The sequence below is a fragment of the Littorina saxatilis genome, linkage group LG4, assembly GCF_037325665.1.
Source record: "Littorina saxatilis isolate snail1 linkage group LG4, US_GU_Lsax_2.0, whole genome shotgun sequence".
Classification (NCBI taxonomy): Eukaryota; Metazoa; Mollusca; class Gastropoda; order Littorinimorpha; family Littorinidae; genus Littorina; species Littorina saxatilis.
In genome coordinates this window covers 55,129,884-55,146,201 of record NC_090248.1, presented here as the reverse complement: position 1 = coordinate 55,146,201, position 16,318 = coordinate 55,129,884, and the positions used below count along the sequence as shown (strand labels likewise).

At 42.0% G+C, this 16,318-nt stretch overlaps 1 protein-coding gene across 1 annotated transcript; it reads left to right on the top strand.

The window, feature by feature from the left end:
• Positions 1-41: 41 nt before the first annotated feature.
• Positions 42-16,318, top strand: LOC138965116 (DNA/RNA-binding protein KIN17-like). The gene is made up of 10 exons (XM_070337246.1): positions 42-298; positions 1,195-1,289; positions 1,861-2,027; positions 4,614-4,850; positions 5,280-5,325; positions 7,555-7,723; positions 10,535-10,657; positions 12,578-12,677; positions 14,324-14,424; positions 15,524-16,318. Exons 1-10 carry the CDS (start codon positions 179-181, stop codon positions 15,590-15,592), a joined length of 1,227 nt encoding a protein of 408 aa, XP_070193347.1. The 5' UTR covers positions 42-178; the 3' UTR covers positions 15,593-16,318.

Sequence of the window (16,318 nt, the reverse complement as noted above, 5' to 3'; positions counted from 1 at the left end):
AGTCTGTGTAGTAAGATGCCAGTTTAGTGTAATAAGGCTAATAGGAAAGACAACTCTCATCAAAGTTCCGGGTTCTGTCAGTCAGCCGTTTGTCGGATCAACTCTACAAAAAGATTTCTTTACCAGATACACCCTTTCAAAAGATTTGTGGCGTCTGCCCTGAGAACAAAAGGCGATCATGGGTAAAGATAAGCCTGGATTTCTCACTCCCAAGGCGATAGCCAACCGTATCAAAGCGAAAGGCATGCAGAAGCTGCGATGGTACTGCCAAATGTGTCAAAAACAATGTCGAGACGAGGTAAACAAACAATCCTTTTTCTTATTTCCCTCCTCCTTCTCTTTTTTCTACTTCTTCTTTTTCTGTATGTGCTCTTCTTGTTGTTCTTTTTTCACTTGTGTTTGTAATTTTGTCTTTTATGTTTTTAAGGCTTTTTTTTTTGTAACAGGTTTATTCTCATTTTGTCTTATGCTCTTTTTGTCACTCCTCAACGGTGGCAATCCATTCGCTTAACCTATAATTCAAACGTAATGTAAGACGGAATCCATTCATCAAATTCAGCATTCACCACCAGAATTAATCCAGTGGAATTGATGTCACATGTAAAAGAGTGAACATTTTGAGATCCATTGATGTAGTGTGCTGGGGAAATTCTCACAGCGCTAAATGATGAATCTATGTTGCCTCATTTTCCTCCAAGAGTAAGATATAGCATCACAAGTAAGATAAGACATGTTAATTCTACTTTTGCATGTTATTATTTACAATGATACATTCTGGTAATATCACTGTTCACATCGAACTGCCTTTTTTAATTTTGTATTTGAAGTCTTCTGTCTCCAGTAATAAATATATTCACTCTTTTACATGTGACATCAATTCCACTGCATTAATTCTGGTGAATGCTGAATTTGATGAGTTGATTCCGTCTTACATTACGTTTGAATTATAGGTTAAGTGACTGGATTTCCACATCTCTGCTCTATTTGTGTGTGTGTGCGTGCGCTCGCGTTAGTATGTGTGTCTGTGTGACTTGTGAGTGTACATCACTGCATGTATACATGTATACATGTGTCTGTGTGTGTGTGACCTTTGTATTACATGAAGTACTGAGTCACTTTTTGCCAGACTGAAGTTAAATTGTGAATTGTTACATAACGACTCTAGGGGATTTATTATTGCTTTTGTCTTTGCAGAATGGATTCAAGTGTCACATGATGTCAGAGTCACATCAAAGGCAACTCCTGCTGTTTGCTGAAAATCCTGATGAATATGTTGACAGCTTTTCCAAGTGAGTCAGCACTACATAATATAATGTATTCTCTTTTTTACATTTAGTCAAGTTTTGATTTACCTTTGACTTTGAGTTTTGACACCAAAGACAGACAGTTCTATAAATAATGGCTACTTCACATGTTGTTGGATAGCATAGTTACTTTTATTTTTAAGTTATAATGGTTTGAGCATCTTTGATCTGGTCTTTCGTAAGTTTCTTTTTTTAACGTTATTTGTTTTTCTCTTTATTTCTGTCTTTCTTGGAAAGGCTGTGGAGGGGGGGGGGGTACAAGTACATGTAACAACATAAGCATGTGCACATATATCTGGTTCATGCGGGCAGCTATTCGTGTTACTGCTATACTGAGTCTTGGTGAGAACTATTTCAATGCCAATCATGGACATGGTATAATTGCTCCATTTCAACTGATAGTGATAGTTACTTTTTTTTCCTTTACAAAATGCCAGATGCTTAAGTTTATAAGCATATTTATCAGTCAGTAGATTTGTTTGACTTCTTGTAAATGTTTGGTACTTGTTCATGTAGTATGTGATAATTCATGTCTGTTAATGTTATTCTCCTCCAGGGAATTTGAGGAGGGTTACTGTGAGTTGATGAAGCGTCGATTCGGCACCAAGCGTGTCCACTCCAACATTGTGTACCAGGAATACATCGCTATCCGCGACCATGTCCACATGAACTCCACCATGTGGGAAACGCTCACTGAGTTTGTCAAGTGGCTTGGGAGGGAAGGTGAGAAAGAAACAGGTCGCATAAGGCGAAAATACAACATTTAGTCAAGCTGTCGAACTCACAGAATGAAACTGAACGCAATGCAATTTTTCAGCAAGACCTTATATTCTCATAGCATCGTCAGTCCACCGCTCGTGGCAAAGGCAGTGAAATTGACAAGAAGAGCGGGGTAGTAGTCGCGCTGAGAAGGATAGCACGCTTTTCTGTACCTCTCTTCGTTTTAACTTTCTGAGGGTGTTTTTAATCCAAACATATCATTAACAGCTATTGTGTTTTCAGCATAGCAATAGGGTCCGATATTTTGACGAGACAAGTATAATGCCGACGAGTCGAAGACGAGTCGCATTATACTTGTTCGAGTCTAAATATCGGACCCTATTGCTACGCTGAAAATACAATAGCGATTATATGGCTGTTCTGACCTTGATTTGTTGTTCCAAACTTACAAAATGACAGTTTTTGTGTCGATGCGTTGATCTCAGGTTTTGATAGCAGACGCCGTTTCTTATGCGCATTAGTTTTGCGCAGGCGCCACACTGACTTTGGAAAAAAACTCGATTTGACAACACAGCTGTTAAACAGCTTTTTATTAGTTCATTCGTATACAACAAAAAGAAGTTTGAGTTTTTTTAATTTTGAACAAGACTACTTCAGACCTGGGAACCCATACGATTTCGCCGTATTTTGTACGCATGATTGTCGAGAATACGCACAGTACGGTCAGTGGGAAAAAAATACGACGAGCAAAGATTCCTAGACTACTTTTCTTCACAAGCCCATCCTGAAGCCGATCCAGTATTTTGGCACATGATTACGTCACTATATTAGCCGCCGTCGAAAAAAATATAATCGGTTCGTGTCAATCAATCAAAACAACCAGGCAAACGAAAGTACGGTATTTGGCGAAATCGGCTCCGAGAATAAACAAGTGAAACAAAGAAGAAAAGTGAAAAAGTTTGAAAAAAAATATCACACACACACATGTTGTCCCGCCCGGAATAAGCTTTTTGGGGATGATTTACAACTTTTGCGCACATTTCGAACAGACGAAAACACAACATGGCGGCTTTCGCTCCTCCAACTATCGCGAGACACAAAAAAACTAAATCGCGCGCGCGCGAAATCCTGATACATCCGGTGTTTTTCTGTACGCTTGTCACGACGACTTGTTGACAAATGAAGATTCGCGAAAGAAAGAGAAAAGCGCCGAGTCTTGAGTAGAGAGCTAATAAAGTACTGCTAATCGAGCGAAATGAAAATCCGCGGCGACTTCCATTAGGTGAATGCTATTCAAGTTTAGGTAACGTTTTAGCCGCATCTTTTTATAAGCCGCAATGAGATTTTTTTTTTTAAAGTCGCGGCTTGTAGTCCGTCAAATACGGTACAGTTTGTGTCAGTAAAAATTGAAAAAAGCATTTGTTTTAAATGTATAGGTAAACTTAATTAACGGTGTGACGGACGCGCATGAGGCATGTTTTAATCATGGATGTGCAAACGCTGTGTGGAGTACGCTCATTTTTTTTGAAATTACACCAAGTTTGTTTGAGAATACTCAAAGTGCAAAACAGGGGTTCCCAGGTCTGCTACTTATGAAGAAGACCAAAACACAACATCAACGGAAAACTAGAAACAACTGAAGAACTAGGATGCAACAAGGGGAGGAGAAGAGAACAGTTAATCCTTACAACGCGAGCAGACGGCAGCGAAGTTTTCAGTTTGGGTGAATGGCATTTATACTTGTCTCGTCATGAAGCGAATTGTTCAACCTCAGTTATAAACTTGACTAAATGTAAAAAACAACCCAGGTATCCTGGTAAATGTTTTGTAAAATGCCGTTAACTTTAAAGACAAGGGAAAAAGATTTATCCCACAAAAACTGGTCATTTGGTGAGTTGCAATATATATATATATATATATATTTTATACTTGACATTCTTTGTTTGGCTTTTCTTTTCCTTGAATTTGTTATATATATATATATATAACAGTGACAATTTTAGTTCAAAAGGAAAAGCAATTAACATGTTATAGAATTGAAAAGAAATACATGACTGCATGACCAGTTAGCACTTTGTTTTCCTGTGTTTTCATTTGCTAAACAGTAAAATACTTGATATTTCTTGTTATTAATGTTATCAGTATATCACAAACACTGACAAAATCATGACCAATGAATCTATGTCATGGTCAAAATTATGTTGTTTAGTGTACTTTTGAACTTGAAGGAAATGAATTTATCATTGAAGCATAATCAGCAAGTCAATGAGGTAACAAGTTTGTGTTGATGCAGAGAGCAAGTCACTGATTTAAAATTTAAAATTGATGCATAACGCAAGTCATTGTGTTAAAATTTAGAATTGATGCATACAACAAGTCACTGAGTTAAAATTTAGAATTGATGCATAAAGCAAGTCACTCAGGGATAAGAATTTAGAATCGATGCATAAAGCAAGTCACTCAGGGATAAGAATTTAGAATCGATGCATACAAAAATTAAGTCACTGAGGTAACCATTTAGTGTTGATGCATAATGGAAGGCACTGAGATACAAACATCACAAGATGTCTCTCAAATGAATCTTTTCAGGCAAGTGCGTGGTGGACTACACAGAAAAGGGCTGGTTTGTTCAGTACATTGACCGTGACCCAGAAACCATCAGGAAACAAGAGTCTCAAAAAGCTAAGGAAAAGATGGACATGGATGATGAAGAACGGACATCACATTTCATTCAGAAACAGATTGAACGTGCAGCAGAGATGTCAAAAACAGCCCCCACAACTGCAGAGTACACTGAACTTCAACGGGAGGATGAGGAGCAGAAAGGTGGGGTTTTTTGCATGACAAACAAGCTGAATGTAAAGGCTGATCCATCTCCATCAAAAGCCTGGGTTCACACAGTCTTTAAACTTTGTACACACAAAAATATGACTCCCCCTTTTTAAGTATTGAGAAGATTGTAAATATGAAGCATGTTTTTTAACAGGTTTATTCAGAAACAGTGGTTCTTTTCCACTTTTTTTGGTTTAATCCATACAACTGAGTCTTGGACAAGTATCAAGAAAAGAGGTTGTTATTACTATTTGGGGGGGGGGGGGGGAGTAAGTCCCAGGACTTTTTCTGCATTGTATCAAACGTTAATGACTATTGGAAACATTTATACATTATGTTATTAGTGTTGTAAGTATCTGAATAAGAAGTCAATATGTTGTCACCAAGTAATTAAATGCTGTTTTGAATGTTTCTTTTCCACAGTGACATTCAGCATGTCAGCTGCCAAGAAAGAGGAATCCACTGTAAAGTAAGTATGTCTCCTCTCTCTTTCAGGGTTGGGTTTGCTAACGCAGATTAAAACGAATCTAGTCTCCATTAATGGGTATGTAGGAAAATGTCGTTATTGGCTCACGTAAATGTAGCCTATGCGATGCTAACTTTTGTCTGTCTGTGCGTGTGTATGTGTGTGATAGAAACTTTAACATTTGACTGAACACCGAAATACTAATTTTACCTGGCCGGTTATTATCCAAGCAACAGCTTCAAAATATTGAAGCAATGATCAACATTTTGTGGGCACGTATGTAGTTAAAGTGTGTATCCAAAGAAAACGGGTGATGGGGGGGGGGGGGGGGGGGGGGGGGGTGGTAAAAACAGGTGACTGGTTTGTGTCGTGTGTGGTATGTAGACCAGGTCAGGGGTCAAGGTTAAGTCAGATCGCGTGAAGGATTGTGGTATAGATACAGTTCTCACCCAGCTGCAGTTCGCCGCTTCGGGGAAGACGATTTCACATTGTTCGGTTTCGTAGCCCCAGAAAAATAGATAAAGAAGATACCAAAGGAGATTTCTTACAGGTTGATCTGCACAGCGTGTTTCCAGTGTGTGCGCGAGGAAGCTCTGTCGAAAGCACAGTGTCGATCTGGCAGTCGTGTCCCCGTAAGTAGGCTACAGACAGACAGATCAATATCAATCAATCAATATGAAGCTTATATAGCGCGTATTCCGTGGGTACAGTTCTAAGCGCTTGTCGAAGAGTTGTCAACACAGGACTAACAAAGAAACTAACATCTTCAGACGGACACGAACCCTATCACACACTAGCAAACCCTGGTAAACAAACAACTGTTTAACAACAATGTACACATCAATAGCTAGGTCAAACAAAATAATATTAAGCACAAAGAAAACACCTCTCACAGAGCACAGCACAAGAATGTCTTTTGGGGCACAGCACATCACGTCGAGCATGAAAGTCGCAGCCAGCTACGGGAAGAACTGAGTCTTCAACCTACTCTTGAACGCGTCAAGAGAGGGGCTCTGGCGAAGCTTAAGCGGCAGGGAGTTCCAGACGGAGGGGCCCGCAGAGGAAAATGCACGCTGACCAGCAGATGCGAGTTTCGAGCGAGGGATGTGGAGGCGGAGAGGGTCAGCAGCAGAACGAAGGGGACGGTCGGAGGGCTGGGTGTACAGGTCCAGGGAGGATTGAAGGTACTCGGGAGCAGAGTCGTTGAGACACTTGTAGACCAGAGTGGACAGTTTGTAGGAGATTCGGGTGTTGACAGGGAGCCAGTGCAAGGAGCGAAGTAGGGGGGTGATGTGGTCTCGCTTCGTCTTCCTCAACGTCAGCCTGGCAGCGGCGTTCTGGACTCGTTGTAGGCCATGAATGGATGAGGCGGGGAGGCCAGCCAGAAGGGAGTTGCAGTAGTCCAAACGACTGAAGATGAGGGAGACAACCAGCTTGACACTAGATCTAGTGTCTCCCACTCTTGCACCGTGTCACCTATGCTTACTGTGTGCAGGGGCGGACCTAGGGGGGGGTTCCTGGGTGCCCGGAACCCACCCCCCCCCCCCCACCCCCCATTTTTTACCTTGTTATCTTCCACGAGAGGCCTCCGATTGAACTAAAAAAATAAAATTCCTTCAGCATCTGGGGGGCTTTGCCCCCCAGACCCCCCACCAGGGCTTTGCCCATGGACCCCACCGGGGCCTCAGCGGCCCCTGGACCCCTGCTCCAATTTGGAAACCCCCCCCTTATCCACAACTAGGTCCGCCCCTGGTGTGTGTATGTGTGACGGAGTGAATGAGTTTGTGTTACTGTTTGTCGATTTCTTACGGGAGCCTTGAAGGCTTCGCCTCTTGTTTATTATGGCAAGGTGGACTTTCACACGCCAGCTTTGATTGCCAGTGGTTATCAAACCGGGACTCATGTGGTTATCAGCACCGGATTTCAAAGCATGGCTCCCTGGGTTGATTGTGCACTTATTTTCTCACTACCAAAATCATGACAAAAACGATGTTTGGTGGTTTGTTGACAGATCAGCTTTTTTGTCGGTCCTCGGGGGGCATATCGACTTTTGTTTCATATTTATTGAACCCGGCCTTCGGCCTTGGTCAATAAATATGAAACAGAAGACGATATGCTCCCCCTCGGACCGACAAAAAAGCTGGTCTGTCAACAACCCATCAAACATCGTATATTATTGCATGTAGAGGCATATTGCTTGTGCGTTGTGTATCTATGCATTCTATGCTTCAGGAAAATACCTGTCTCGGAGAACCTGTTTAAAAAGCCAGCAATGAAAGAGCCAGGCGAGCCTTCAACCAGTAAGCAATCTTCACACAAATCAGCGTCTTCATCGTCATCGTCAGAAAAGAAGGTTGGAGAGAAGAGGAAGGCCAAGTCGGCTCTGGATGAAATAATGGAGGTAAGGTACTTTGATTTTGTAGCGTGCTTGTCTTTACAAGTTGTCTTGTTATTATTTTCTTACCCCCAGACCCATCTCCCAACCTCTTTTTGCTGCTCCAGCTCCAACTGTTGCAATGCTTAGGTGGGGTACTTTTGATCAAGAAATTGTTAGGCTTCTTTCTGTGAAAACGGTTCGGCTCATCGTCTCAGCTCTGGCCAGGCTTTTACATGGGATAAGACCTGAACAAGTTAAAGGCACAGTGCAGCTCACAGCCTTCGTTTTGCGTTTTTGTTGCAGCTGAGTGCATTTACAGTTCAAAAATCCTCCTATGGTAGTAAAACAAACCCAAAACTACCCAACGACGACAACTGTGAAGCTCGACAGTTTCTTGTTCACGCGAGTGCATAAATTAACCTAGTTATTACGTTGGTGTTTGGTCGGAGTTCGATTCAACTGAGTGATTCCGGCCTCCATTTTGTTTTACACAAACTCATGATGACGTCTGACATAGTCTGCTTTTAGTGACGTGTCTTTTTGTGCATGATGTGGTGATCTACCTGATCTAAATTTAGATCCAACAAGAGGCGAAGCCATCAAGGCTCACGTAAGAAATCGACAAACAGTAACACAAACTCAATCACTCCGTCACACATACACACACACACACACACACACACACACACACACACACACACACACACACACACACACACACACACACACACACACACACACACACACACACACACACACACAGAAAGAGCATAGGTGAAACTGTGCAAGAAAGCGAGACACTAGATCTAGATCTGTCTGTCTGCATGTAGCCTACTTACAGGGACACGACTGCCAACTAGTCAGTCTCGGCCCACTCAAAATAATAATGACCGAGACTTTCAGTACTTCCTTCGCGTGACGTCTAACCCTCTTACGTCATAATGTGACGTCAATGTAATGTGACGTCTTCAAATGTTAGAGTTTCTACCACAGACATACACACGCACGCACGCACGCACATACGCACATACGCACGCACGCACAGACAGACAAAGTTACGATCGCATAGGCTACACTTACGTGAGCCAAAAATAGGTCAAGACCAGCCGGGTCCGAGTACGAAATTAATTTGTAAACAAATCGCAGTTCTTGACTCTTTGGGTGCAAGTCAATGAAACTTGGTAGTTCTTCTAACGGATAGCTGCCTGAGGTATGACTAAAAGCCCCAGGGGCTCCGTGCACCTGGATTTGACAAGTTCAGTACCTTTCAATAACCCCTCCACTTGGTAACATGCCAGGGTGCTCTCTGTGTACTGTTAACATTGTTTGATGAATTAATTTCTTCAAATGCCACTGTAGTTGCTTTTACAAAATTAATTAATAAAAAAAAATTCCAACTCACCACAGCAAGCCGTCAGTTTGTTGATTTTTGACTCACATGCGAAGCAAAAGTGAGTCTATGTACTCACCCGAGTCGTCCGTCCGTCCGGAAAACTTTAACGTTGGATATTTCTTGGACACTATTCAGTCTAACAGTACCAAATTTGGCAAGATGGTGTATGATGACAAGGCCCCAAAAAACATACATAGCATCTTGACCTTGCTTCAAGGTCAAGGTCGCAGGGGCCATAAATGTTGTCTAAAAAACAGCTATTTTTCCCATTTTTCCCATTTTCTCTGAAGTTTTTGAGATTGAATACCTCACCTATATATGATATATAGAGCAAAGTAAGCCCCATCTTTTGATACCAGTTTGGTTTACCTTGCTTCAAGGTCAAGGTCACAGGAGCTCTTCAAAGTTGGATTGTATACATATTTTGAAGTGACCTTGACCCTGAACTATGGAAGATAACTGTTTCAAACTTAAAAATTTTGTGGGGCACATGTTATGCTTTCATCATGAGACACATTTGGTCACATATGATCAAGGTCAAGGTCACTTTGACCCTTATGAAATGTGACCAAAATAAGGTAGTGAACCACTAAAAGTGACCATATCTCATAGTAGAAAGAGCCAATAAGCACCATTGTACTTCCTATGTCTTGAATTAACAGCTTTGTGTTGCATGACCTTGGATGACCTTGACCTTGGGTCAAGGTCACATGTATTTTGGTAGGAAAAATGTGTAAAGCAGTTCTTAGTGTATGATGTCATTGCTAGGTTTAGCTGAAGGTCAAGGTCATGTAAAGGTCAAGCATGCGAGTCGTATGGGCTTTGCCCTTCTTGTTGGTATGTGGCCAAGTAGAGGGATTGTCTTATCCCATGCAAAAGCCTTAGGCCAGCTCTGAGATGGTTAAGCCAAATGAGAAATATTGTAACTTTAAATAATAGTACAGTACAGTGGTACCTCTCTTTTACGGGTCCCTCAATAATACGACCGACTTTTCGCTGACGGATTTTTTCTCTTTCTTTGTCTTAGTATTTTCACCTCCGTATTACGTCCCCCTCTCTGATACGACATACGACCCTCCATACGTGGACTTATAACGACTTTTCCCAAAATTATCATGGGTTTGGTTTACTCTAATTATATCTCCAGTCGAGTCAGTGCGCGATACGGACACTCAAAACTTGCGGAAATCCTTTCCGTGTACAACATCACTTCGGCACGCAAACAGCTGAAGCCACAGGTTTTCGTTTCTATTTCAGGTCATTACTTTATTATGACTCTAGATAAAGCTCATTTGCAAGGTTTTGGGAGTTACCTCCCCCTGTTATCAGGGTCTGTGCTTCAATGTCTGAGCATCAAACGGAAGTTAATGGTATATATGTGAGTTGGGTAAGTATATTAATTAAATGAAAATTTATTCTTGACATTTTCGATTTTTGTTCAGGTTGAAGAGAGGAAGAAAGAGAGGACAAATCGCAAGGACCACTGGCTGAGCAAAGATATCGTCGTCAAGGTCGTCTTCAAAAGACTCGGTGACAAGTACTACAAGAAGAAAGCATATGTGAAGGTTAGGTCACAGTAACTTCCCTTTGTACTGGAAACGGTTCTTTTCTTGTTTTGATGTTGTTTGGTTGCTTGCTATTGCTTTTTCATCTGTTAAATTGCATAAATAAAAAAAAAATAATCATAAAAATCCCTGCGCTTAGAACTGTACCCACGGAATACACGCGATATAAGCCTCATATTGATTGATGGTTGTACGTTATGCCTTTTTAAAATCAAAGCAGGCGTACTTTCTCTGTTGTCCTTGTCATTTTTTGTGCATTTTAAGAATTGTATTAAGGTACCAAGTACCACTAGTCTCTGATGTGTAAAGTGACAAATGGCATTTGGAAATGCATTTGTTGAAGTCTTGCAGGGATAACAGACTTTGAAATATATAAGAATTGGACAGTAGCAATAAAATGACGCAACTACAACAACAACGACAGTAATGGCGATAAGGAACAAGTCTAATGTCTCCAGTGCACTGTCAAATGGCTTGATATAGTTTGAAGTGTTTTTTTGTGTCTTTCGTTGATGGTGTGCCCTTGTAACTTTTCAATTTGTAAGCTTGAATCTTGATATGCACTACTGTACTGATGTTATTTGTCAGTGAGTTTGTTTGTGTATGTGTTTGTGTATGTGTTTGTGTGTGTGTGTGTGTGTGTGTGTGTGTGTGTGTGTGTGTGTGTCAGACCTGTTTACCCTCCCGGATTGTCCGGAATTATTACGGATTTGGGGTCGTAATTCCGGTATTACGGAAATCTACCGAAAGTTATAGTCTAGAGAACCTTTTCCGTGCGCGAAAATTCAAAGTCAAAATTGTGGTAGTCACCAGGACTGTGACCGGAACAGCCTTGTCTGCGCATGTGCGCAGCAAGGTATTTGTCGGATTCCGCGCGGTTTTGCGATTGACATTGGTCCGAAGTGTAAGGCCGATCTCTGTGGGGACGAAATGCCAACCAAAAAAGCGAAAGTTGTACAGAAATATCGGCAAAACTATCACGTCAAGTGGCGGTGTCTGGCGAAATCTAAGAAGAGCGAATCACATATATTTTGGTGATCGAATTGAGATCAGTGCAACAACAAAGCTAGTCAGTCACGAGTCACGTCGCGGCACGTGTCCCTAGGTTAGACGCAGCATTAGTTTAACAAAATGCAGTACACAAATGAACATGGAAACAACAAAAACACCAAATTATGTTTGGCAAAACATGAGCCTGCTTCGCATCGAGTTTATTTGACCGAGGTCTCTACTTCGACAGAATCTCTCAGACCTGCGAACCGATCTCTCGCTACGGTCAGTCGCACCAGAGACATAGATGTAGGTCTATGGTCGCGCTCATCAGTGACTTGCGCTGTTGCCTAAATTCAAGTCTTTCTGAGTCTTTCTTTTATTTGGTGTTTAACGTCATTTTCAACCACGAAGGTAACCGCGACGGTTTCTGAGTCTAAAACTGATCTCCATTGATATTTCTCCAATATAGCAAAGATCACTGTTCTTTGCATCGAAAAACTTGTTAAAAAATGTTTAAATGAAATAAACGAATCGGTCCTCTAAATTTAAAGGTAGCTTCTGGAGAGTGTTATTATGACTGGTTTTAATGCAGGATGTCTGATAATTGACAGAATGTAAGGCGGTTTGTTTTGTTCGCATGCATCTTGACTGTAAATAGTCCAGGGGCAGATTAGTAGGGGGGGGGGGGGGGGGGGGGGGGGAGTGTTACTGGGGTTCTGGTCTGGTATGTGTGTGTGTTTGTATGTGTATGCACTTCAGTACTGGAACTGTGATTTGTCAGTGTGTGTGTCTGTGTTCGCATATTTTTTCTTTGGTCAAATAAATATAGGACCTACACCATACACACAGGTTACATTAGGCAGAGGAACATGGGTGTGTATTTACCCTAGCATGCCTTGCTGATGACATATTTGTGTGTGTTTGCAGGACGTGAAGGATCTTTTCACTGGTATCGTCAAAATGCTGGACAGTGGAGATGTGCTCAAAGTGGACCAGACTCACCTGGAGACGGTCATTCCAGCCATTGGTATGAACCTACAGTAGAACCCCCCTTTTAAGACTTCCTCCATTTTTAATACCTTGCCTTTTCAGATTTTCTGTTCATAACCCCTGTAAATTTACACCCATCTTAAGACTCCCTCCTCTTTAAGACATGATTTTCTAAAATGTTTAGAGGTCTTAAAAGGGGATCGGGGCGGGGACGTAGCTCAGTCGGTAGCGCGCTGGATTTGTATCCAGTTGGCCGCTGTCAGCGTGAGTTCGTCCTCACGTTCGGCGAGAGATTTATTTCTCAGAGTCAATTTTGTGTGCAGACTCTCCTCGGTGTCCGAACAGCCCCGTGTGTACACGCAAGCACAAGACCAAGTGCGCACGAAAAAGATCCTGTAATCCATGTCAGAGTTCGGTGGATTATAGAAACACGAAAATACCCAGCATGCTTCCTCCGAAAACGGCGTATGGGTGCCTAAATGGCGGGGTAAAAAACGGTCATACACGTAAAATTCCACTCGAGCAAAAAACACGAGTGTACGTGGGAGTTTCAGCCCACGAACGCAGAAGAAGAAGAAGAAGAAGAAAAGGGGATCAAGTAGAAGTTATTAGCATTTTTGGGGGTTTGCATATTGTAGAAGGCCACAGAGCTAAATTTAAAGTGTTACAGTGGTACTCCCGACGAACGACCCCCCCATCAGAGACCCTCTCCCTTCTCAGACCTCATTCTTGCTGACGGATTAGTTTTGCTATATAAATCACCCCCATGGCCGACTCCCCCCAGAACCCGATTTGCGACCGACTAGTTGTTACAATTTGCGACCTTGTAACGACATTTTCAAATCAAAACCTAACAAAAAATCGTAACGTTTTGCTTGAATCTCTGAAAAAAGATCGCAAAAATCACTCGGCCGGAAATATAACAGACGACGCGTTTAGGTCTCGATTGCGCATGTCCGGCGTTCACAATTTTACGATCCCAACATGCCCTTTTCTTTGTCCACTTCCTTTCTAAAAATCAACAAACACACGCGCGAGCATCAACGATCTTCTTCTTCGACCATGGCTTCGAACTCTCCTTCAACTTCAAACGCTCAATCGCGCGGAAAGAAGAGGAAAATTTTGACTCTGGAACAGAGGATGGAAGTGGTGAAACGGAGCCGTAAGGGCGAAACGGCAATTTCGATCGCGCGGTCGTTTGAGGTAGGAAAAACTCAGATTCAATCGATCGTCAGCGACCAAGAAAACGTGGTCAATCGATGGGAGACCGGCGAAAATTGTGACCGCAAATACTCGAAGGCAAGAAAATATATTTATGGTGACCTCAACAAACACGTTTGGAGTTGGTTTTGTGATGCACGTCGACGCAACATACACATCACAGGAAGACTCATCCAAGAAAAAGCCTGTCACTGATTTTTTCTCTCTCACTGTCTTTTTCTGACCTGACCTCACCCCCCATGTAAGACCCCCCCCTTTTAAGACCTAAATTTGTCAGATTTTGGGAGGTCTTACATGGGGAGTACCACTGTACCAGAACAAAAAACTAGAGCTACATCTGCCACGCTGCGATGTTGGTCGTAAATGCTAAGGCCACATAGGGTAAGACTTTCCTATAAACTGATGGCACACACCAATAATTAATAAGTGTTAAAACACCAACTGTCTCTGTTATTGTTGCAGGCAAGTCAGTGAAGGTGGTGAACGGAGCCTACAGAGGGGAAGAGGCCACGCTGGAAAGTTTGGATGAAAAAACCTTCTCCTGTTCCATCAGGCTAAGCCAGGTGAGCTTTATTTTCTCCCTTTTTGGTGGGATGGAAGCTTGAGTGGTTTGAGGGGAAGGCTGGGGGGCAGACACACTGTAGGTCTTAGATGAGAACTTTCATTGGCCTGCAGCATTAGCCAATGAAGTTCAATTTTGTTGTGGTTTTAAGTTGTGGGTAAAAACAAGTTGACAAGGGTATCAACAGGGATGTGAAAGAGTGAATACTCTTGCTTTCAGCGAGTCAAAACTTTCCCACATGACATTATAGGCCAGTCACTAGTGAGGGGTGTGTCTGAAACATGCACATGTACAAAGCTTGCCTCACTAAAAGCAAGAGTATTGGTTTAAACGGTTTTTTATTCAGTTGCATAAATACAAAGCTGTAATTGAATGTTATAATAAAGGAGCACAACAAGATAAACTTATAAATGTGCTCTTAGAAACAAACCAGTAATGTGAGAGTATTCACTCTTTCACAACTCATGCAAATCTGACAGAGTTATTTCCAGAGTTGGTCTAATTAATCTGTGCAAAGTGAAAGAGAGTGAAGGAGGTTGTATGGGGTGGCAATAACTGTGCACAGTACAAATGCAAAGTTCACTCATCCTTTCTCAAAGGACAATGTTCGGAAATAACTCTGTCGGGTTTGTATGGTTTGTGAAAGAGTGAATACTCTTGCTTTCAGTGAGTCAAACTTGTCCACATGACATTGTTAACGCCATTAAATAGCGAGAGGTATACCTGAAACACTTGGACAAAGAGCAAGTGTAGAAAGCTTGCCTCACAGTCAAACCAAGGATATTCACTCTTTTACAACTCATACACACCTGACAGAGTTATTTCTAGAGTTTTTCTAATCGGAAATAACTCTATCGGGTTTGTATGGGTTGTTAAATAGTGAATACTCATGCTTTCAGTGAGTCAAACTTTCTCACGTGACATTATTGGGCAGTCACTAGCGAAACAAGTGGACAAGAAGCATGTGTAGAAAGCTTGCTTCACTGAAAGCCAGAGTATTCACTTTTTCACAAACCAAACATACCAGGCAGAGTTATTCCTGGAGTCGGTCGATTGTGTTCATAGTCTCAAGCAAACATTGTTTGTGTGTGTGTGTGCAGGGGTTGCTGAAGGGGCGAGTGTTGCAGGGCATACAGTATGAAGACATCAGCAAGCTGCACACATCCTGACACAACAATGACACATCACACAACGACAGCTGAATTTGGAAGGTTGCAGGTTCAAGTCCTGATACTCTCAAGTGGATACAGTTACACCTCTGGTTTTGCAAATGACCGCAGAAAGCAGCAAAGTTGTATCCCAAAAGCAGAGGTTACTCTGATAAGATCAACACATTGCTGAGGTGTATTTGCCAATGACTCCTGACGAAAGTATTTGTGAAGGAACACTTTGTTCTTGCAAAGAGGCGGGGGGGGGGGGGGGGGCAGAGAGAGAGAGACAAGACAGACAGGTAGGCAAAACAGACAATTAAAAAGGGAGAAACAATGATTCAGACAGATAGAGATAGATAGGGAGACAGTGTGAGAGGAAGTAAATGAGAAGGGGGGGGGGGGGGGGGGGGAGGGGGGGTAGGAAGAAAATCATAAACAGATAGAAAGACTTGGACGTGGAAGCCCTTATCATGCTTGGAATAGAACATTGCAAGGTGACTGAATGTGAAAAGGGGGAGAGAGAAAGTGAGTGTGCGTTGTGTGGTGGTCATTCAGAAGAATTGTTGTGAAACTGTTGTCTCTTTTTAAGAAAAAAAAAATCTGTTTGATGTCCCCCAAGACCCTGCATTATGGACATGCATTTTGTAATCTTCATGAATGTGTCCAAACTTCAATGTTATTCATGAGCTAAAGAGGCTCAAAGAGATTGGTGTATGTAAATAAATGTGTATATATAAAAGAGAA